This window comes from Mustela nivalis (assembly GCF_964662115.1).
Source record: "Mustela nivalis genome assembly, chromosome: 8".
NCBI classification, from domain to species: Eukaryota; Metazoa; Chordata; class Mammalia; order Carnivora; family Mustelidae; genus Mustela; species Mustela nivalis.
Genome location: NC_139027.1, coordinates 124111983 through 124135002, shown reverse-complemented (window position 1 = coordinate 124135002; position 23020 = coordinate 124111983). Strand labels below are relative to the sequence as shown.

At 51.1% G+C, this 23020-nt stretch overlaps 1 protein-coding gene and 2 long non-coding RNA genes across 3 annotated transcripts; 2 read left to right on the top strand and 1 right to left on the bottom strand.

Annotated features, from left to right (window-relative positions):
* Positions 1-3700: 3700 nt before the first annotated feature.
* On the bottom strand, positions 3701-7942 carry LOC309870660 (uncharacterized protein; the record flags this gene model as incomplete). The annotated part of the gene is made up of 6 exons (XM_082743023.1): positions 3701-4076; positions 4163-4350; positions 5624-5693; positions 6904-7058; positions 7574-7810; positions 7919-7942. 4 exons carry the CDS (start codon positions 7940-7942, stop codon positions 5690-5692), a joined length of 420 nt encoding a protein of 139 aa, XP_082599149.1. The 3' UTR covers positions 3701-4076; positions 4163-4350; positions 5624-5689.
* Positions 7943-11496: 3554 nt separating this feature from the next.
* Positions 11497-13638, top strand: LOC309872348. Its single transcript, XR_014315801.1, has 3 exons — positions 11497-11556; positions 12574-12721; positions 13295-13638. It is a non-coding gene; the product is annotated as an uncharacterized lncRNA (long non-coding RNA).
* Positions 13639-15174: 1536 nt separating this feature from the next.
* Positions 15175-22030, top strand: LOC309872312. The gene is made up of 5 exons (XR_014315775.1): positions 15175-15374; positions 15882-16036; positions 17162-17233; positions 21461-21561; positions 21692-22030. It is a non-coding gene; the product is annotated as an uncharacterized lncRNA (long non-coding RNA).
* Positions 22031-23020: the final 990 nt, after the last annotated feature.

Genomic DNA, 23020 nt, shown 5'->3' with positions numbered 1-23020 from the left:
CTATTTATGAAATCAGCCTGCAACATTTTTCACTACTTAATATGCCAAGCGATAGAAAACCAGCTGAGCCAATCATCAGAAGTAAGACACGTCCCTTCATTTCTCTGAGCCTTGGTTTCCTCATTTATAAAAAGGGAGATAATGAAATCGACCTCACTGGGTTGTTGTGAAGATTAAATGAGGTAATAACATCTATAGGCTTCCTTAGTACGGTGTGTGGCATTTAATCAAAGTTTGATCAGTGGTGGCGATGATTAATACCAGTCCTACTGGGGTCTCTGCAAATTAACAAAGAAGGAAGTATTTGTGGTGTCACATTAACAGATGAGTCTGTCATCATGATATGTTCTCCATGTTAACCATCAACAAGCTAGACATGCTCATCCAATAAAAATGACTGACGTTTAGCGAGAGCACAGCAGAAGGTGGGCACTGTGTTATGCAGTGAACGTGCATCAACTTATTTCGTCCTTGCTGTGCAGGGGTGGGTGCTGATGGTCAAAGTACGGAGCCAGAAACTGAGGTCCAAGGAGGCAAAAGGACATGCTCCAGCCCCACCGTCTCACAGGGACACTGAGAATTCAACAGGCTCTAAATGATCTTGTTAGGCTGCTTCCCAGGTGTAGTTAGTTATCCTGGTGACATGGCAGTTATAGTCCCGGGGACAGAGAGGCCTCCAGGAGCTATTCCTCGTGCACATGGTCAAGACCATTCTTGGCCTCCTTCCTTGCCCTTGAATGCTGACCGAGCTCCTTGCATGTGTCAGTCACTGCACCCGTCAGGCTGTTAGTGGCAGAGGCTCACTTGAATCCTGCTTGTAACAAATGGCACGGTGGTGGTAAATGTAAGATTTCTGATAAAAAAAAAAAAAAAAAAGAAAAAGAAAGAAAGGAAGACAGGGGGCCCCTGGGTGGTGCAGTCAGTTAAACGTCTGCCTTTGGCTCAGGTCATGATCCCAGGGTCCTGGGAATGAGCCCCGCATCAGGCTCTCTGCTCAGTGGGAATCCTGCTTCTCCCTCTGCCTGCTGCTCCCCCTGCTTGTGTGCTCTCTCTCTCTCTGACAAATAAATAAAATCATTAAAAAAGAAAAGAAAAGAAAGACAGGAGTTTTGGTCACTTGGCCACATCTCACAAAAATTCAGGCAAACTGGACCCTGGGCCTTGCAGAACACAGATGTGGTTTGGAAACTGAAATATCCTCCTCCCCTTAGAAGAGTTCTAGAAATGGTCCCTCACCTGCAACAGGAGCCCAGTGCTCTGTAATTGAGATCCTGTGGTTAAAGGGACTCAATCCCTCTGTCTCTTCCAGTTTCTGTTCCTGTGACCAATCACAACTCCCAGAGAGGAAAACCTGCTCTTGGTCCAAGAACAAAGTCATGGGTTAGGGCTGGCCTTGGGTGGCTGGGCTTTCCTATCCACTGAGCTGTGGTGGAGGATGGGGAGGGGCTGCAGGGCTGACACAGGCGGAGCCTACCCTCAAGACACGCACAGCCTAGACTGACCAGCCAGTACCAGCTTGAGTGGGTCGCTACCCTCACCATGTGACAGCCATTCATAACCAGATGCAGCATGGCAGTGTCCTCTTCGGCCTCCTGTGCCCCCAGTTCCCTGGGCCTGGCACCCCAGGGGAAAGCTTCCTACCACCCCATCTACACTGTAATGGAGGCAGCAAGGCTGCCATAAACATCCAGAGGTGAGAGGCCCTCCCTTGACTCCAGTCACACCGGCCAGGTGAGGCTCAGTTTCAAGTGCCACTCCCCCTCTTGCCCCAGATTTCTTGTCTCCCTTCCCTGTTTTTCTCTTTAGCCCATCTCTAGCATGCTACATGCTTTAGTACTTTATTTATGGTCTGTCTCTGTCCTCTAAAATGTTAAGTACTATGAAGGCAGGGGTTTGTTCTTTTGCCTTCTTTCGTTGACCAGTATCTGGAATGGTACTGCAGGTGACTGACACTGGGTATGAAGGGAAGGAAGGGCAGGGAATCCAATCTGGCTGCGGTTTAGCCGAGGAGGGTTTCCTGAAAGAAGTGACACAAGCTGAGTCAAGTCCAGCCTCTGACACGGGGGACGCATGCCAAGCAGGGAGGCCAGGAAAAGGAGAGCACGTTCAGGAGCCTCCCGTAGTAGCACGGCTGCGGACTTTGGTGATCCCAGGGCGTGGTGAGTGAGGTAAGGATGGATACGTAGACCGTGGGCAGTGAGGAGGGCCCCGCAGGTTCCCTGGAGAATGGAATGTCCATGCTACTAGGGCCGAGGCTCAGAGGGGGCCAGGGGGGCAGGGGGCAGGGGAGGGCAGACCAAGAGGCTGGGCCTGGGGTAAGGATCGGTCACAATTTGAAAGCAAGTAAGTTGTTGACTGAGGAGAGCTGCGCTCTGAGTGTGGACTGTGTGCCAGCTGCCGCCACGAGGACCTCTCTGACCTCCCCGGCCCGCCACTGTACTAAGGGGCTGCAGGAACAGGGTAGCGATGGCTGACACTCCACAACCTGACCAGTTCAGCTTACTGGGAAGGACATTTTGGTGATGCTGGGCCAAGCCACGGTCAGTGATCACGCCTCCGTAGCCCCAAGACGCCCCTCCCTTGGCCATCTCAGCAACCATGGCAATGTCACCTCCTCCTTTCTTCCCCAGCGCTTCGTCGCTGCCCCCTCCTGCAGATCATGGACCAACCGGCAGCAGAAATGCCAAAGGACTGAGGTGCAGGGCAGGGAGGCAGTTAAGAAAACGTGAGAAAATAAACAGAAGAAAGGGGAAGGGAATGCAGGGCACGGGGCTACCCAAAGCTGGCGGGAAGGTGCCTGGCAAGGAGGGGCTGGTTGGTGTGAGAGAAAGGACATCTACAATAGCAAGGCAACATCCAGCTGTGAAACTTCACTGGAAAGGAACTTGGGCCGAGCTGGGGAAAACGCTTTCATTTTTCACGAGGGGACCAGGGCCACGGTGGGAGGACACTGGCCCAGAGAGTGGAGTAGGTGGGGGACCTTCAAGAGAGAGTGGGTGACATCAGGTCCTCGGGTAGGAGTTCGGGAGAGGGGAGTGGGAGAAAGAAGGGCCTCTGGTGGAGCTGGTGGGCAGTGTAGACGCTTCAGCCCCAAGAATGCCTCCTGTGGACCAAAACTGTCAAGGTGCTGAACTCACAAAGGTAGGCCTCACCACCTGGTTTTGACCTCTGCCCCAATCAAGATGATTTCAATTTCCATGAAGGTTTGCAAGGCACACCACTGTCACTGAACATGACTCTCAGAGACCAAATCTACCTCATGGCGACAGCAATAAACATCCTGACACCAGGCCTTTGCCTACCCCAGCCACAGAGCTCACCAAAGGACAGGTGTTGCTCGTCACCCGCCCCTGCTCAGAGGGGAGCCCCAGCGCCAGCACTCAGGGCACTCCTGCCTCCTCACTGTCATATTCTTTTCCAAAGCCTGGGCCCAGATGTCCTTCAGCCAACACTCCTAATGTTTTCCTTTTCTCCCAAACCTGAGCCCCCCAGAAGCACTTGGGATTGTTCAACCCCTAGTCCAAATTCTACATCCCAGCGCCTAGTGCTAGGCGTGCCTCGGGAGTGCACTAAGCGGAACAGGTCGGTGAGTAAAAAATGGAAGGTTTGTTCATGATTCACATTCTTTATAGCTACCTTGCTGGCACATGGAGGGATGGGCTTCAAAAGAGAAGAAAAACAACAAAAACAAGCAGCAGGACAGTTTCAAAATTTATTGGGTGGGTGAGGGGACAAGGATGCACTGTGCAGGAAACTCTTGGTTCTAAAAAGTTACAGGGGGAGGAGGCGGGGAGACGTGGAGGCTGCTGGACAACATGGCCCATGACCAGGTGTTCTTCCTGGTCAGCAGCGCGTGGTGACAGCTTCTGGGGGAGCGGCAGAAACAGCTAAAGTCTCTAGCTCTGGACCTCAAGCTTCCAGAGTGCCAGGGCTTTCCCTCGGGCCTGCTTACACAGACGGAAAAGGCCTTCCACGCTGTGCTGAGGCAACCGGGCAAGGAGGTCTGGCAATGCTTCATATGGCAACGTCCTTCTTCACCATGCCCCTCCAGCGTCCACGATCAACCCCGACATCATCTAAAGGAGAAAGTCCAATAAGAACAGCAGCCTGGAATTTCTGTATCAAAAACACAGGCTGACTTAGCCCCTTGGCATGAACTCACCATGAGGAGGTCCCCCCAGGGCAGCTGGGACCCAGCTCACCCCGAAAGGGCCGGTGCTTCCATCCCCTCTGGCTTCCTCCAACAATCTCCAGATTCAAGGCAGCACTCTTGGAGTGAGGAGGACGCCACGGAGCAGCAGGTGGTCATAACAGACGACTAGGTTCCAGTGTGGTCTCATCTTTAAGCTGCTATCAATGAGAATGCCCCAATGAATCAGGCATGAGCTGATTTCACACCGGCTTTTTTCACACCAAACACAGCTCAGAAATGAATCTCAATGCTCACAGAGAAGAGTCAAAATAAACACAGTCTTTAAAAATGGGTGTTTTCAGGGCACGAGCAGATAGAGCAACTGGCAAAGAGCTGGCTGGAGAGCTAAAGCTCAGAAGCTCCTCCCACGAAGCACCCACCCCACCCACCGCCCATGCTGGGAGTGAAGGCCACCACTGCAGCCTCCCTCCACTGTCATTACATCCGGCACATCTGTCGCTTGTGCTCACCCCAAGGTCAAACTCCTCGTGTTGCCCCACCTCCCCATACCTTCCTATTTCCCATCACATCACATTTGGGCCATCACATCCATTTGGGCCACCAAACCTGTGTCCCGTCACTGACTCACACAGCAGCCCTCAATGCCTGAGACCAGAGAGCACTAGCTGGAGAGGAGCGGAAGTGTGTGAAGGCATCAGCATTTGGAAGGGACAGGGATGGACCCTCCAAACACGGGAAGCCGCTTTCAACAATTCCTCTCCCTGCATTAGCAATGACCAGAGCACAGACAGCCCATGATCGCTTTTGAATGCAGGTGCATGAAGGGCAGAGAGAGACCTAGGAAGAGCAGCAAATGCTACTGGCCTTTGGAAAAGACTGAATCTGGGGAAACCACCCAGCGGAGCACAGGACCTCAGGAGCGGCCATTCTTACAAAAGCCCCATAGAGCCTCCCTGCCAAGTGGAATCAGAGAAGTCACTTTGAGCAAAAACGCTAGGAAAATCTTAAGGGTTGGAAATGACAGGAATCCTGTGGTATTAAGCAGCACGGAAATCACCTCTATTGTAAGTGTGCTTCTTCAATAAAGAAAATAAGGTTCTGAATAGGTTACTGAGAGAGCAGCACAAGGAGATTCAAAGCCAGGGACAAGAGTCTCTGATGTGTGGGTCCCATTTCCCATTAAAACATGCTTCTGCCATTACTCCAAGGATGGAAGGCAGATACCCCAGAGAACTCTCATTACCCAGTGGGACTCTGGAGACCCTTCCTCTGCAGCAGCCACTGAGAACTTAGCAAGGGCCACATGTGATCTAGGTTGTTTGGGACTGAGGAGCAGATCTGGGGACTCACAAACATTACCTTCTCGCCTCTCAGTTCCCCGATACCCTCACACGAAGCCCCTAGGAACCCACACATGACTGTACCAGATGCAAGGAAACCACACTCTAGAGAAAAGTCAAGAAATCTTACCTCAAGGACACTGGGGTCTAGAATGTTCCTGAGAGAACTCCCATGATGCCTCTGCACATGGTGGGCTCACCTGCAACAGACAAAAATCCAGGAATGGGCACCCAACTTATCCCTGCTCCCAGCAGGGCGAGGGAAGCATCAGGAAAGGACTCAGCACAGTAGCTATCAGAAAATAAAGTAAGCATTCAACATACGCTGATTATTTCCCCAACAATCACACTATTTCCTCATAAAAAGGGTAGAAGTTACTCTAAAGAGGGAGAGAGTGCATGGCCTATGACAGGTGGCCAGTGCTGATGAATGCATCATTGACCAGGCTGAGAAGGATGCCAAGGCCAGATTTATGGGGGTGTGTGTTGGCTGCCCGGCAGTCACTCTGCTGGACATTGAAGAAAACTCAAGTAACATGCACAGACTGGTTCCCAATAGCACGGACATAAGTCAAGCCTCAACAATAACACTAATGCACCCATGACTGCCCCCTGGGCCCTAGAGGCCCAAGGTGTCTGTGGAGAAGCTGGAACATGGGCAAATTCCTGGAAGGTGAGGATGTGCACACTCCAAACACAGGACAACCTTCCCTGAATCCTCTGCCTACACCACCCAGGAGCACGACATTGGCACAGGTGACAGAAGACATCTCAAAGGTGGTAGGAAAGAGGAAGTGTGAGAACTCTCCAGGTTTGGAAGGGACAGGAAAGGGCCCTCCAAACACGGGGCAACACTTTCAGGAAATCCCTTCCCTGCACTATCAGTGACCAGACCCAGGCAGCCCATGTTAGGAGCCTGCCATCTTCCCAGGCAGGAGAAAGCTGTGCCGCCAAGCCCACGACCCCGAGCATCATCAGCCCTTTATGTAAAGATTCCGTCTCCCATCATCAACAGGAAGACCAACTCCTGGGAAAAACGCCTACAGTGTTCATTCACCCCACACATACAGCTTGAGTTCCTACTATGTGCCACCCATACAAAGGACACACAGGAGGCCCCCTGTCCTCCTGGAGCTCTGGCAGTTTCCCCACTAAAAAAAAACTGAAGCTCAGGACAAGGAAGGAGCTGAGCCAAGGCTATGCGGTGGGCCACCAGCTGAATCAGGACCTGAATCCAGATCTCTCTGACCCCAAACCCACCCCACTTACCACACTAGGCCTCCTTCTGCCCAAGCGCTTTGCAAGAAGCGTCTCAGAACCTGCGCTCCAGGATCACCTCCCCCCCTCACCGCGATAAGGCAGGAAGGTAACCAGCCCCTAGTCAAGGGGCTCGGGCCCAGCAGCACTTACCCAGCAGGCCTCACCCCTGCACACAGGGGCGGCCTCCGACGCGGCGGATCAGGATTCTGCGGGACAGAAGTGGGTGCTGCCTGCTGCGCGGCCCGCAAAGCAGTCCAAGGGACAGTCTCCATCTGCTTCTCAGACAGCCGCAGAGTCCGCACGGCCTGGGCACGCAGGACAATAGGGAAGGGGCTTTAGTGCCAGGGAGGGAGCAATCACACGCTGCCCCTCTGGGGCCCTGCGAGCGCCCCCCAACTGAAAGCTCAGACAACAGCTCCGCCCAACCGGGATTTTCACACTCTCGGTTAACGACAGGTGACGGCGAAACGGGTTCACGCTCCTCAGGTCACTTCGGAGACAAATGATGAATGGTTCTGGGGGACTCAGGGTCCGGAGGTGGGCGCGTGCGAGCAAATCGCGGGGGACCGGGCGGGATCCGAGTCCTTCCCGCGAGCGAGCTGAGGGCGGGGGATCAGACCCGGGGCCCCTTTCTCGAGGACCCGCCTCCCAAGAGGTCCGCACCCGGCGGAGGGGCCGGACACCGAGCCAGGAGCGGGGCCCGGAATCCGGGCTGACCTCCGCCGGCTCTCCCCGCCCCTTTGGGCCTCAGTTTCCCCTCCTGTCTAGGAGAGGGGGATGCAGCCCTGAGGCTGTGCTGCGCCGCCCCGTAGTGACTCACCCGGGGCACCAGGACTGGAGTCGACGGGACCAGAGGGAACGACGAGAGAAAGTGCAGCACGGTTCCGGACGGTTCGGGACCGCTCGGGAAGGCGGCTGCAGCCACAGGAAACCTCCCCACCAGCCGGTCGCCGGCGGAAATGCCCCTGGGTGCGGGCTGCGGCCTAGAGCGGCGTCTCCCGAGCTGAACCCGCACGCGCGGTCTCTTCGCGCCCCCTCGTGGATAGGAGGTGAAAACCTGCGTGGCCAAGTACCCAAGTATCCTTTTATCTTCCCATCACTCCATCCATTTATCCGGAAACTTTAGGGAGCACCAGCTTTTTCATCTATCCATCCACCCACTCACCCACACATCTGACCATTCATACATCTATATGTTCATCTAGACTTCCATCTACACCCGAGAAAAATCTACAGAGCAGCAACTTCGTATCAGGGACAGGGTTAAGCATTGGAAATATATTGAAGACAGGGTTTCTGATTTTTTTGTTGTTATATTCTCATAGGAATGAGACAGCGAATGCAATAATTAAAAATTATAACTAATCAGGACGTTTGGGTGGCTTAGTTGGTTAAACATCTGCCTTAAAAGCTCTTAAAAAAAGAGTTTAAAAAAATCATGACAAGTGCTACAAAGGAAAGGAGCAGGGTAGTATAATAGTGGGGACATATTTAGCCAGGGTGGACAGCAAGGACCTGCCTGAGGGAATAACAGTGTTTTTCTTTCTTTCTTTCTTTTTTGTTTAAGATATTTATTTATTTTTCAGAGAGCGTGCACGCACAAGCAGGGGAAGAGGCAGGCAGAGGGAGAAGCAGGCTCTCCACTGAACAAGGAGCCTGAGGGGGGACTGGATCCCAGGATCTTGGGGTCACATTTAGGGCAGCAGAGGCAAACACTTTCAGGAGTGAGAGAGCGGTCAGAGGACAGTCAGAGCAGAGAGTAAGAAATCAGAGAAAAATAAATTGAAAACTTACATAAAAGGAACACATTCCTGAAAAATATATAGCAAAATTGCCTTAAGGAAAAACAGAAAACCTGAATCCTCTTAGAACATTTTAAAGTGTTGAATCAGTAGTTAACAATATTTCCACAAAGAAAACATCATACCCAGCTTTTCAGCCTTGCGAAGTCTTCCAGATAATAGAAGAGGAGGGAGTTGTTCTCAGTTCAGAGATTAACCATGACTCCCAAATTAAGCAAGCAAGGAAGGAAAAAAAGTTATAGTCCATCTCATGAATGTAGATGTAAAATATATTGGCAACTTCAGGTGGAAACAGCAGTGGCCCCCAGTGCCCTTAAAGGGCAGTAACTGCGCTCCTGTCTTGTGAATGTCTTCTGACCATTGATTTCAGACTTCTGGTCTCCAGAATAGTGACAGAATAAATTTCTGTCATTGTCATCCACTCAGTTTGTGGAGCTTTGTTATGGCAGTCTTAGGAAATTAATACAACAGACATACCTAAACCTTTTCTTTACCACATTCTAGCTGTATTAACAAGTGACTTCATCTTTCTGAACCTCAGTTTTTAAACTTTAAAATAGATAAAACATGCAAATTTGTGCAGCTGCTATGGAAAATAGTATAGTATAGCAATTGCTCAAAAAATTAAAAATAGTATTACCATATGATCCAGCAATTCCACTTAAGGGTATATTCTTGAAACAGTTAGGAATGTAATCTTAAAGAGATATTTGTCTACCTGTGCTCATAACAGCACTGTTCACGATAGACAAAGGTTGGAGTAACTCAAGTATCTAACAACAGATGAGTGGATTAAAAAAACATGATACACACACACACACAAGCGCACCAATGGAATATTATTTGGCCTTAAGAAGGAAGGAAATTCTGACATATGCCACAGCATGGAAGGACCTTGAGGACTTGCTGCTAAGTAAAATAATCCAGACGCAAAAGGACACATACTGTATGATTCCACTAATATGAGGCATCTGGAGTAGTCAAATTCAGAGACAGAAGGGAGAATGGTGGCTGTCAGGGGCTGGAGAAGCCAGGAATTGGGAATTGTTGTTTCAAGGATCCAGTTTCAATTTTGAAAGATAAAAATTCTGGAGATTGGTTCCACAATGGTGTGAATGTACTGAATCCTACTGAGCTGAATATTCAAAAATAGTTAAGATGATGACTTTCATGTTATGTGTATTTTGCCACAATTAAAAAATTTAAAGGTCTGTAATATAATACATTGAAACTCAGTACTGTAAGTGTTTTTTTAAAAAAATAGGAAAAAAATAGGTGTTGGGTTACAGTAAGGCTGTTTAATAAATTTTAGTATCATTATCATAATCATCATCATCACTTGATAAAAATTAATACCCATTCATAACTTTTAAAAATTCTTACAACTCTAAAAATAGAATATATAACGTAAACCATCTACCAATATTATACATAATGATGGAATCATAGAAGCATTCTTCTGCCTTCATCCTGGAAGTCTTCAGAGAAATAGCCAGGGGTGGGGGTGTGGGGGAAGGGATGTCCGATGCCCTTGACCAGGAAGATCCAAGGTCTTAAGAGTGAAGAACTGATGTGGTCAGTTACCATGGCAAAAGATAATCGGGGCAAAGCCAAATATTATCCCGGAATGCCCAAGTATTCAAGCAAAAAAATTAAGCCAGCAAAGTTTAAGTAATAAGCCACATATATCTCAGTGATTTAGTTAACAAGGAAGGTACAGGGTTGTTGTTCAGGGTAATTAGCTGCGACCATCCAGATTTAGTAGTCAAGACAGTTTTTTTCAAGGATCGTCCACGATGGATAGAAGGAAAGTCCAGTGTTCCTGCTAAAACATCAGTCTTCAGCTAGGACTCTAGTTCATCATGGCCCAACTTTGCTAGTTCTGGAGGGGGTGGGCCACTTCTTCTGCCTGTCCCCATGGCAGAGACCAGAGACATTTATACCTTCACTGAACCCACACTGAGTACCTCTCCAGAACCAGTGGTCCACAGCCCAGGACAAAAATGAACCAGAAGCAAAACTATTACGAGAGAGAATGTGTGGGTTGGAGGACCCAGCTAGGGGACCTAGGGAGAAGGAGGGATGGAGACCTAGGTGGAAGCTGGTCCTTGTGGGAAGGGTCCAGTGAAGGTCCCTGGCTGTTGAAGACCCCAAAACAGGCCAAGACCCAGGCCATTGGCAGCTTAGAAAGAGTCCGTCGTGCTTGAGAGGTCCTGAGAGGCTAGACTTGCCATGGCTTCCATCAAGCCTCAGTCCCACCTTGCAGGAGCTATAGCCTAATCCTTCCGAAAGAAGAAGTAACAGATGAGCATCAAGAAGCAGATGAGGATGATGAACAGATACAGGATGGTTTCCAGCATGGTGACCATTCTTGATGCAGGGACAGGGCCTGGAGCTCTTGCAGGCCTCAAAAGGTTGGTTCTGGACTTCCAGCGTGGACCCTGGGCACCACCTCTTTGGAACAGTCTGTCCAGCAAGCCTCAGCTTCATCTCCCCAAGGGAAGGGGCTCCACACACAGGGATCTCTTAGCCACTGTGAGGTCACAAACTCCAGGATGGTGGAGTGCTGGCCTCTCAGCTATAGCCCAAATCTTTATTAATGTGACCATTATGTTGAAAGCAGGACTCCTGGTATGTAATCATACTTTTTTTTACCTGCCTCTTTAGACTTCTTAAATGGAAGTATTTATTCCCTATCCTTAGAAAAATATCGGCACACCTCATAGCTTTTCTGATCATTCTTAGGTTGTAAGTCTTTATCACTAAAATTATGAACACTGTTTCCATTTGATAACGATCAGTCTAGTATATATAAGTCACATTTTCCATAATTATAGGGAAGACTTCTCTTGCCATCTGGTGTCAAGCACAGGGTGTGCTGCTATCTGCTGAGAGGGGACAGGGCACTTCTCCCTCATCCAAATGTATTTCTTTTCACTAAGAGGACTCTGTCCATTCTCTTACCGCCAATATCTCCAGGATCAGAACAGAGGGAATAAAGGTGACAGTGAAGGGGACACTTCTCTCCAGGCTGGGCATGTATTTTATGTAGGTCTTTCTCTCTTGGCCTCTATTGCAGAAGTTCTTTGGAGGACCCAAGGACCCACCCTTTGTCGTCCTAGGGATATGAACAGGGATATGAACAAGACAGGCCTTCCTGAGGATCCCCTAACCCTAGCAGGCACCCTCTTGGGTAGGAGCTCTTGGGTAGCAGGTGGACATTCTCAGGTCCTAAGCCCTCAACCACCAGCTGGTGCCAGGTTCTTGACTTCCCCTAGACAAAGAATTCAAGGACTAATCAGAGAAAAATACAGCAGAGAAGCTTTATTGCAATGCAAAAGTACACATTATAAGAGAGGGTTGTGCAGGTGCACTTAGGAGAATCTGAGTGGTGCTGAGTCGATGTGGGATTCTGATTCCTTTTTTTTTAAAATTAATTTTTAAATTATTAACATATAATGTATTATTTATTTCAGGGGTACAGGTCTGTGATTCATTAGTCTTACACAATACACAGCGCTTACCACAACATAGACCTGCCGTAGTGTCCGTTACCCAGCGACCCCATCCCTCCCCCCTCCCTCCACTCCAGCAGCCCTCAGTTTGTTCCTGAGGTTAAGAGTCTGGTATAATTTGTCCCCCTCTCTGGTTTCCTCTTATTTCATTTTTCCCTCTCTTCCCCTATAATCCTCCGCCTTGTTTCTCAAATTAGGATTCTGATTCTTACAGGCAGTTATAATCATAGGGTGGAATATTCATATAGGGTTCTGGAAATCCCTAAGTCATTACGCATGCTCTAGGCCAACCACTACGCGCAGGCGCAGTCTGATTTTTCTCTTGTGGACAGGCGGTAGTCAAGATCTACGAGTTGGAGCCCTCTAGCGCCCCCCCAGCGGAGAGGTCATTCTCCCTCAGTAGCCGGCGGGCTGGGGCTTTTGCGCATGCGTGCTGCAGTTGCGCATCGTTAAGGGGTAGCGCTGAGGCTTCTTATGGCCACAAACATTCTGCTTTTGAACAGGTGTGAGTTCAGTTCCCTGGTCCTTGTCTGTCTTCCTCCAGCCACTACCCAACATCACTACCACAGATGCTACACCTGCTGAATAAACTGATGAACCTTGGACTGAGGAGTGGGTCAGGTCAGGCTCCCCTGTGCTCCCTAACTCCAGGTAACATATATCAAGCTCCCGCGTGTTTTTGCCAGAACCCCTGATACTCAGGTACTCCTCTTGTTCTCCCTCTTTGGGGCAGGGGTGGAACTATTTTAAGAAATAGAATTCATAGTTCTCCCTCCTTTTAATGTCTAACTGTACTGTTCATACCCTCAACTTAAAGAAGTCAGCGTCACGAGCAGTCGTTGTTCAGTTATTTCCTTCCTAAATTCTGCATCCGGTCCAACACCTTCCTTGGGGGGCAGCTGCCATTTTATCAGATGGAACCTTCATAAATTGCCAGGATTGGGCCACAGCTTGCTTACCACAGCAGCAATCTGTTGTTGCTCAGAAGTTCATTCCTATATCGTGGTGCCTCCTTGGTGCCTTGCTGAAATGTCCATTTTAACATCCGGTTACGCTGACGATGAATGAGCATCAGCCACACCTCTTAGATGCCCAGCCTCCTCTAGGCACTGGGGATGCGCAAATAATCTGCCCTGGATTCCCTCCCTGACATCACAGAAGCAAGGGGTGCAGGAGAATAATCTCGGATTGAATCGTGGTTCTGCCCTTTTATAATCTTCTTAGGACACCCTTGCCTTAATCTCCTGTTTGGGACAATAAGGCCTCCAGCCTGAGCCGTGCAGGAGGCATTTCTCCTCCTAGGATGTCCCAGGCTGGGCTGGGCGCTGTGGAAGGGACATGCTCTCAGCCTCCTGCTTGGGCTTCTTTCCTGTGGCTTGCAAGAGCTGATCAAAGTCAGATGGCTTTAGACCTGCACTGATGAACACAGCAGCCAGCAGCCACGGGGGCTGGAAATGTCAAATGTCAGTGTTAAAACATTCGCCGGATTCTGAAGACTTTCTCAGAGTGAACAGCAAATATCTCATGAGTAATTTAAAGATATTTTAAAAATGCTCAAATGATGATATTTTCGTTATATTGGGTTAAATAAAATGTACTATTAAAATGAATTTCACCCTTTTTTGTGTCCTTTTAATATGGCTCTTAGAACATTTTATTTTTATTTATTTATTTTTAAGGATTTTATTTATTTATTTCAGAGAGAGCACACAAGTTGGGGCAGATGGGCAGAGGGAGAAACAAGACTCTGCTTAGCGGGGAGCCTGAAGCCAGGCAATCCCCAGACTCTGGGATCATGATTTGAGCTGAAGGCACACACTCAACCTACTGAGCCACCCAGGCAGCCCAGAGCATTTTAAATTACGTATGTGGCTACCATTATATTTCAACGGACAGCGCTGTCTCAGACTTTTCCAGCACAGCACATTCTCTCAGCCTCATAAATAATCCCACAGTGTCCTCTCAGTGACAGAAGCCCTTGGCTTTCTCAGAAATACTAAGTATAGCAACTACCATGCTTGGCCATTTGCTCTGTGCTTTGCTTTTGATAGAATCATTTCATGTAATTCTCGAAGCAGTGCTCTGAGGGGTAAGCTATGCTTTTGTCCATTTTTCAGAAAAGGAAACCTCAAGCTGGGCTGAGAATTTAGGTCATTCAGTCAAGGTCACACGGAGCATAAGAGCAAGAACAGGAGGCAGGAGAGGGCACCAGGGCCTCAAGTGTGTGCACCTGACCCCATGGCCCAGTGTAGCATCCATGGTCCCTACCCATCACAGAGTTCCCCAACATTCCCACAGTCTTGGAATCCCACAGGCTCCTCCCAGGTACGCAATATGGAGTGAGTTCACTGGATTTCTGCTCTGTACTGACCTAGTCTGTTCCAGGAATCGGACTGGGGGGACTCCCTCCTTGGGCACAAGGGTGGGCTGTTTATACTTCAGAATGTGGGTTGAGTTAGTGGCAGGGTTACCTTAGGTTTGAGGGACACACATGACCCAGGGTGCAGGCACTGTTTGGGAGGTTTGGGAACCACGAGCCCCTTCTCAAGCCTGTCTGCAGTGTCCTCTCAGGAGCACGGGGGGTTCTGTCTGTTGTCTTTGCCTCTGCAAATCTGATCAATTCCCTTCTGTTTCAAGGACTCATTTTGGGGACAAAGTTGAACAATGCCCCTGCCCATCTCTCTAGATTTATCTCCTTGTCACTCTCACGTTCTGCTTTCAAGTCATCAGAACAATATTTTAACCTGGTGATGTTGAAATATATGGTCAGAATTCATTCACTGGTTCAATTGAGCCAGTCATAAAACTAGGTACTGAGAAAGTGTCATCCATCAGGCAAGAACCCTATTGTCCAGACTACCTGAAATCAACATGAGCTCGCGCTAATCACAGCTCCTCACGTGGAAGACTATTTCTATAAGTTAATGACAAAGCAGTGGCAAAAACAGAATAAAGAGAAAAGCGAGGGGATGTTATTTCCAAAATTCTAGGTTGGTCTTGGAAATGATCCAAAGCCCTACAGTCAGAATTTGAGCTCCGCGCCACCAGGGGGCGCGACAGGGTCGCTTGCGCGGTATCAGCCCCCACCCCCATCCCCCGGAGACGCCGCTCTAGGCCGCAGCCCGCCTTCCAGCTGTATTTCCGCCGGCGCCGAGCTGTTGGGGCGTGTCCTGCTGTGCGGCTGCCAGTCGCGGAGGCCCACGCCGCCGGGGTCCATCTCCCGCAATCCCCAGACATCCGCACCTTCCTGCGCTGTCGGCTCTGTCAGCGCTGCTGTTCCGCGTCGTAGGTCGCGGCGCCCGAGGTGAGTCCACTGCGGGGATCGCTGGGCGCCGGAGGTGAGTCCACTGCGGGGATCGCTGGGCGCGTGCTCTGCGCCCCGCCCCCCCCTCGCCCCGCACTGAGGCCCGAGGGGGCGGGGAGAGCCGGCGGAGGTCAGCGCGGATTCTGGGCCTCGCTCCTGGATCCGTGTCCGGTCCCTCCGCTGGGTGCGGTTCTCTCGGGAGGTGGGTCCTCGAGAAAGGGGCCTCGGTTCGGATCTCCCGCCCGGGCCCCCGCGATTTGCACGCACGCACCCACCCTCCGGACCCTGAGTCCCCCAGAACCATTCATCGGTTGCCTCCGAAGTAACTTGAGGAGCGTGAACCCGTTTCGCCGTCACCTGTCGTTAACCGAGAGTGTGAAAATCCCGGTTGGGCAGAGCTGTTGTCTGAGCTTTCAGTTGGGGGCGCTCGCAGGGCCCCAGAGGGGCAGCGTGTGATTGCTCCCTCCCTGGCACTAAAGCCCCTTCCCTGTTGTCCTGCGTGCCCAGGCCGTGCGGACTCTGCGGCTGTCGGAGAAGCAGATGGAGACTGTCCCTTGGACTGCTTTGCGGGCCGCGCGGCAGGCAGCACCCGCTTCTGTCCCGCAGAATCCTGACCCGCCGCGTCTGAGGCCGCCCCTGCGTGCAGGGGTGAGGCCTGCTGGGTAAGTGCTGCTGGGCCCGAGCCCTTTGACCAGGGGCTGGTTACCTTCCTGCCTTATCGCGGTGAGGGGGGGAGGTGATCCTGGAGAGCAGGTTCTGAGACGCTTCTTGCAAAGCGCTTGCGCAGAAGGGGGCTTGGTGTGCTAAGTGTGGGTTTGGGGTCAGAGAGGTCTGGGTTCAGATGCTGGTTCAGCCGGTGGCCCCGCCGGATAACCTTGGCTCAGGTCCTTCCTTGTCCTGAGCTTCAGTTTCTTTTTAGAGCTCTGGGAGGACAGAGGGTCTCCTGTGTGTCCTTTGTATTTGAGCCCAGGATGGGTGGCACATAGTAGGAACTCAAGCAGTATGTGTGGGGTGAATGAACACCATAGGGTTCTTTCCAGGAGTTGGTCTTCCCGTTAATCGTGGGAAATGGAGTCTTTACATGAAGGAAGGATGATGCCCAGGGTCCTGAGCTTGGCAGAGCAGCTGGGGGGCTAATAGGAACTTCTCTTTCTGGCTCACCTTCTGCCTGTTCAGTACCTGCATTCGAAAGTGATCATGGTCTGTCTGTGTCCTGGTCATTGATAGTGCAGGGAGAGGAGTTGCTGAAAGCGCTTCCCCGTGTTTGGAGGGTCCCTTCCTGTCCCTTCCAAACTCTGGAGCTTTCCCACACTTCTTCCTCCCCACCTTTTAGGGGCCTCTAGGCACCTGCTGTCTTATGGCGTGCTCTCTGTGCCTGGCTCAGGATGGTTTCTGTTTCTGTGAGGTTTTATAAAGGGGGCACGAGCGTGGGTCCTGCCTCAGTGCATGTCTTGAGTAGGTTGTGGGAACCACTGCTGTGGTCTTCTGACTCGGGTCTCTAACTTCCGCAGCCATGTGTTGCTTTCTGCCTATGTTTGAAGGGATTACAGGCTGCCTGTGTCCTGGTCACTGGTGATGCAGGCAAAGGAAAAGTTGCAAGGCTTTCTTTATGTTCAGGGGTTCCAGATTAGGACAGCCCTACGTGACAGCACAAGGCAGATGCCGGGAGGGAGACTTTCAGTGCATTTACCTCCTAAGACCCAGACTCCCTCAGTGTTTTCTTGTTCGTGAGCATAGAGGTTTCCCACACAGGTAAAGCAGTGCCAAGTGCTTCTTGTCCCCTGCAGGAATGTCTCGTGACTGCGGTTCCACGTATGTGAGAGGCGACCTCAGAGAGAACCTGGATTGGGAGGTCCCAGGTAAGTGGTGTCCTGCCTGGTTCTCTAGAGCTCAAGTCTGTGTGGGCTGTGAAGCCTGAGGTGTTCAGGTGAGCGGGGCGGGGGGTGGGGTGGGGATGAGTGCAGGGAAAGACTACTTCCCAGTGTTTCTAGCTGTCTGTGTCCCCTGGATCTGGTGGGCACAGGTCTGGGCCCTCTTCTGTTCCTGAGAGCCCCTGATGAAGGCTCCTGTGACGTGGAAAGTGGCGCATTGGGATGGTCAGAGGGCTGCATTTTAGAGGCAAACCGAGATTCCTCTTTGGTATAGAGCTGAACACACGTTATATGACCACTCAGATTCAGTCTTCCAGAACCACAAATCCTCAGTATCTCTACATCGTCAATCACCACTTTATTTCTGGGTGGGTTTGGTAAATCACCTGTGCAAGGGAGAGGAAGCTTCTGGGATATCAGGCTGTCAGTCTGGTCATGGGCCTGTGTGCCAGGCTCCGAGTTCAGGCCAGTTCCCAGTTCTCAGGCTGCTGCCCAGCCAAGGCTTCCCTTCTCAGCTCACTCATGCCCTTTTCTGCTCCTGCATTCGAAAGTGATCGTGGGCTGCCTGTGCCCTGGTCATTGATAGTGCAGGGAGAGGAGTTGCTGAAAGCATTTCCCCGTGTTAGAAGGGGTCATCCCGTCCCTTCCAAACTCTGGAGCTTTCATACATGTCTTTTTTACCCACTGATTTGTGTTACTTCCTTGTACCTGGCACCGTGTGGCCCACCCAATGCCCTCTTGGCCAAGAAGGTCCCTTCCTTGGGGTGTTTCTGTTCATGGGCCAGTGGTAGAATCATGGTGGGGTCCCTCTTCTCCCAGGCCTCCCCCCAGGAAGCTTTCTCTGTCTCCTCATTGCACTTTTTTCCCATACCCTCAGCCCTGGTCCCACTGGACATTGGTGATTTGCTTCTCACAGCCCCTTTGCTGTAATCTGCAGGGCAGTGGCTCCATCTTGGTGCCTGACACATAGCACTTGGACAAAACAAGATGGAGGAGGGGCACCTGGGTGGCTCAGTCGTTAAACGTCTGCCTTTGGCTCAGGTCATGATCTCAGGTCCTGGGATTGAGCCCCATATCGGGCTCCCTGCTCAGTAGGAAGCCTGCTTCTCCCTCTCCCACTCCCCCTGCTTGTACCCCCCCCCCACAGTGTCAGATAAATAAATAAATAAATAAATAAATAAATAAAATCTTTTAAAAACAAAACAAAACAAAAAGCACAAGACAGAGGAGACCAAAGTACCACATGGTGAGGCAGAGGGCTTATCCCATTGTGATGTGTCAGTGTGGAGGCGGGGCTCTTGAGCCAGCCTGCCTGGTCGAGGCTGAGGAATCTTCTCTCCCTGGGGTTGTTGTCTCTCTCTCATCCTGGTCATGGGCTGGGCCCACGGTCCGCAGGGGGCGGTGTTCCCCAGCCCTTAGATTGAGGGACAGGGAATGGGAGTGGTGATCCGGCTGGGCGGCACGTGTCATGGTTCATATATATGAAAGCTGCCCTTACACACTAGATGGAGAACATGCCCAAACCCCCAACCCCGTTGCCCCTCCTGCTCCATGCTCGTCGCTTCTGGTCAGTGTGGCGTGCTCCCCAAAACCTGGCCTCCACAACCTTTTGACATAGACTGTTGTTCTATGTGAGAGGTTGTTCTCAGGTGCACAGGTTAGCACTGACCTTACTCCTGTCACAGGTGATCCACAGACCCCTTTCCAGAGTAAAGTTGTTCTTGTCCCTGAAGCAGTAGTGTGTGGCCTTTCAGATACTAGTAGCAGCAGGCCACGTTTGTGACTGCCGTGGTCTGCCGTCCGTTGTGCCCGCCTGGGCCTGCTGTGAGCGTTCACATGTGCCTTGTGTCTTGCATGTGGGTCTGCGTGGGCAGAAACTCCGTGAGTTCTGCTGTCTTCCCAGCCGGGACTAGGCTGTGGGGCCCGAGGTAAGGCATCCAGATCCTTCTCTGGAAGTTTGTTTTGTGCACTCGTGAAGTCACATACTTGTGCCCTGGGGTTTGACTGAGGAAGTGCGCTCACAGGTCCTGCTGTGGGCAGTCCCTCACGTGCTGAGAGGGGATGGACCTCAGGTGAGGGCTCCCCGGGGCGGCCCCCCCTTTCTGGTGCGCCCTGATGGAAAGCATGTAGCTTTAGGCACCAGAGATCCCTGGGCTGGCCTCTGAACCCATGTAGCTTTGTAACCTATTTTCAATCTCCACTTCCTCTGAAAAACAGCTGGGATAGCCATGAGGGACTTTGTCATGGTGGTGGCGAGACTATGTGATCTTGATCTTTTCTAGCAGAAAGCATTTTTTTTTTTTTAAAGATTTATTTATTTAAGAGGGGGAGGGAGCAAGGGAGAGAAACGGGGGTGGGGGAGAGGGAGAGCGAAACTCCAGCAGACTCCACACCCAACACAGGGTGCGTTCCTGCCATCCATGAGGTCATGACCTGAGCTGAAACCCAAGACACTTAACCAAAAGCCACCCAGGCATACCGCCCACTGAGCCACCCAGGCGTGTCCCACCTTAGCTTTCTTTCTGCCATGCCCTTCAGAGCTTGGGCCTTTTCTGGCTCCCCTGGGATGCGTGACTGGGCTAGCCCCCTGACCTCTGGGGGCATATTCTGTCATTTCATATTACAGATCCCCATGTCAGAAATCAGTCTATATGTTTCTATGTGGACCTCACTCTAGACTAAGTTCATAATAGTGCTTGAGGGCACACGGGAGAATCCCAAATCATGAGATCTGCTTTATGAATTTGTGGGAGTAGAGACTAGCCCATGAGAACACAGGACAGTGTGTGAATTCATTGCTTGTGTGTGTTGTCTTTGCTCCCACTTTCTGGAGCACAGTGGATTGCTTCTCCAGGAGCTGTCAGTGATGTCAGATAAATGGAGAAAGAGAAATACAGGTGGGGCCTGCTGTAGGGCTGTGGGGGAGTTCTCTCAGTTCTGAGTGAATAGAAGAAGTTCTCATTTGTCATGGTTTGCCAGAGCCGGGGGAGTTTTCTTGTCAGTCAGTGATGGAGGAGAGTATGTTGACTGATAGCCCTGTCTGTAGCTTTCCTTTCGCTGACTTCATCTGTGCTTTGTGGGTTCTTTTGGAAAGGGCGACCCAGGGGGTTGACTGAAGAAGAATTTCTCAGGCCTGTGGATCTTTGAAGTCTGTATTTATAGACTACAGACTTCCTAGCCTGCTTTCTGGTTCATGGCCTGGGGGGATGTTGTTGCTGACAGGGCACTCGGTGTGGGCATCCATCCACAGCAGGCTGGCTGGCTGCCTTGTGCTTGGTGTGCTGCCGATGTGTTCCGGGACCAGAGACCCGCCGCGGTGCCTTCACTTCATAGACAGTTACAGCCTGGTGTCCCTGGGAGAGACAGCCTGGTGTCCCCGAGAGATACATCCTGGGGCCCCTGAGAGAAACAGCCTCATGCTTGTGGGAGAGATAGCCTTGTGCCCCTGAGAGAGACAGCCTGGGGCCCCTGAGAGATAATGTAGCCTGAGAGGCATCTCTTGGCTCTCAGATAACAAGGGCGCTGAGGTTGGAGGTGAGGTCAAGGTGTCCTTCCCTTTGACCCCACCCCCACTTTTGGTTGGGGCTCCTGTCTAGGTCGTGAGATCTCTTTCCTTTACATTTGGGTCTTGTGTTGCAGAAGGGAGCCTGTTGTGCCAGGTGGTTTTGTTCCCTTCTCGCCCCGAGGTGGGGGTAGTGAGAATGACGTACCACCTGGTGCCCAGGAACCAGGTTGAAGAACCCAAGAGAGTGCCCTTGGCTTTCATACCTGCTCTCCACCCCTTTGCCTCAGGGGCTTGTCCTATCCCACAGCCTAGTTCCTGGGCCTAGGCTCCTCAGCCAGCCTGGAGGATTTAAGGGACAGTAGTGACCATTCTGAAAAAAATTACCCAGTGCCCCACTCCAGACCTGGTAATTCAACTTCTGGGTGTAGAGTCCTAGGGATTGAGTTTGGCGGGGGGGCGGGAGGGGGGAGTTCCTCCGCACAGTGTCCTCAAGCATTCGTGATGTTTTCTTGTTCTCCTTCAAGTGGGTCTGGCAGTGTTGACATTTGAAGATGTTCTTCCTTTATTATCCTTTCTATTCTGGTGATAATCTAGTTTGGCATGCATAAACTGGACGCTTAGGCCTAGCTGACGGGGACCCTCTCATTGATGTCCCTTGGGGGAAGGAGGCAATGGAGACTGAATGTGTGTATGCTGCTTCTGCCTTGTAGGTCAGCCTTAGATCTGGAGCTGATGAAGTAAGTCCCAAGGCCATGAGTCAGGGGCCCTCGGGATGACTTCGGATCTGGGTTTGCTGATATGTCTCTCCAAGGTGAGTTACTGCCAAGTGCTGGGGACCCACAGGCCAGGGGTAGCCTGGTTTGCTTCTCTGTGGGTGGGATCTTGAAACCACTGGTCTCACTTGTTTTTGTTCTTTTGTTTTTGTTTGTTTGTTTGTTCAGATTCTCCTGGTGTTAGCAGACACGAGAGGAGCAGAGGAGGGCAGGGAGACCCCGCAGGACACATCCTTAGAGCACCTCCTCTTGCTCTCCCTCGGAGCATCATGGGTCAGCTCCGCACTCCACACGGGAGCTCAGAGGGCAGGGGCTGGGGCTGGGGTCCACGTCAGAGGGCTCTGAGTCTTGACACCAGGGCCCTGAGAAGCCATGGACAGGGAAAGCCAGCCCCCTGTCCCTCTGCTGTGCCTGGAATGACCTTAGCGACCAAGACTTTTTCTCTTGAATTGCAGCTGCCTATCACTTTCCTTTCTGCCACCCGTTCAATAAACCTTACGGACTCGCTCTTCTGCCTTTTAAAGTCTTTAACATGTTGCGTGCACTGAGGTTGGCCGTGGAAAAGCGGATCATAGGCCAGTCTTGTTTTCAGCCCCTGAGCCTCTCTTGCCATGCTCCTGGGGCTTGGCACACAGGCCACAGTCTGAGGTATTGCCTTGGGACTGGGAGGTAACCAGGTGTCCGTAGCTGGCTCAGAATCAGGCCCATGAAGGAATGGAAGGTTTGAGGAATGATCAAGCCAGGGCTTCGGAAGGGGACTGGTGACAGTGGGCTGGAGTGAGGTAGGCACTGATGCCATTGAGGAAGCGAGCTGGCCAGATTTCTGGGGCCTGGCTCATGAGTAAATGCCTGCTTTTGTGGCCAACTGCACTAGTTTGCCTGGGATTGAGGGGTTTTCTAGGACATGGGACTGACTTGTTAAATCTAGAAGGGTCCTGGGTAAACTGGGACAAGTTGGTCAGTTTACTTGGGGAGTAAAATACATGTCAGGTTGAGCGGACAGATTACCGAATAAAGGTGAGAGTGAACATGAAGCGCTGCCATTGGTGGACCTTGTGGGTATCCTTGGCTGGGGTTTTGGAGATAATTGGGGTAAATCAGTAATTGGGATCATGTGAGGCTGGTCTAAGGATGTGCATGTGAACTTTTTAATTCTCACGTTATAGATGGACCGGGTCTCCATGAGGAAACTGGTCCCAAAGGCCGTGATGAAAGTCTGGAGTTAATTGTCCAATTTCTGTATTTGAAATTGAACTTGACATGATGAGTTGACACCTGGGTGGGCCCCTCTGCCGGGGGAGGTGTTCTTCATGGCTGAAGTGTTCACTCTGCCAGCCAGTTCCTGATATAGGCATCTAGAAGTCAAGTCTTTATTTTCTGCCTTCCCTGTGGACTGTCCTGACTTTTTTGTTTGTTTGTTTTTTTGCCACCTTTAGTCAGCTGGTTGTAGTTGAAAAGATGCCAAGGGAAGGATCTGGGTCCACTTGAGAAAGCTGT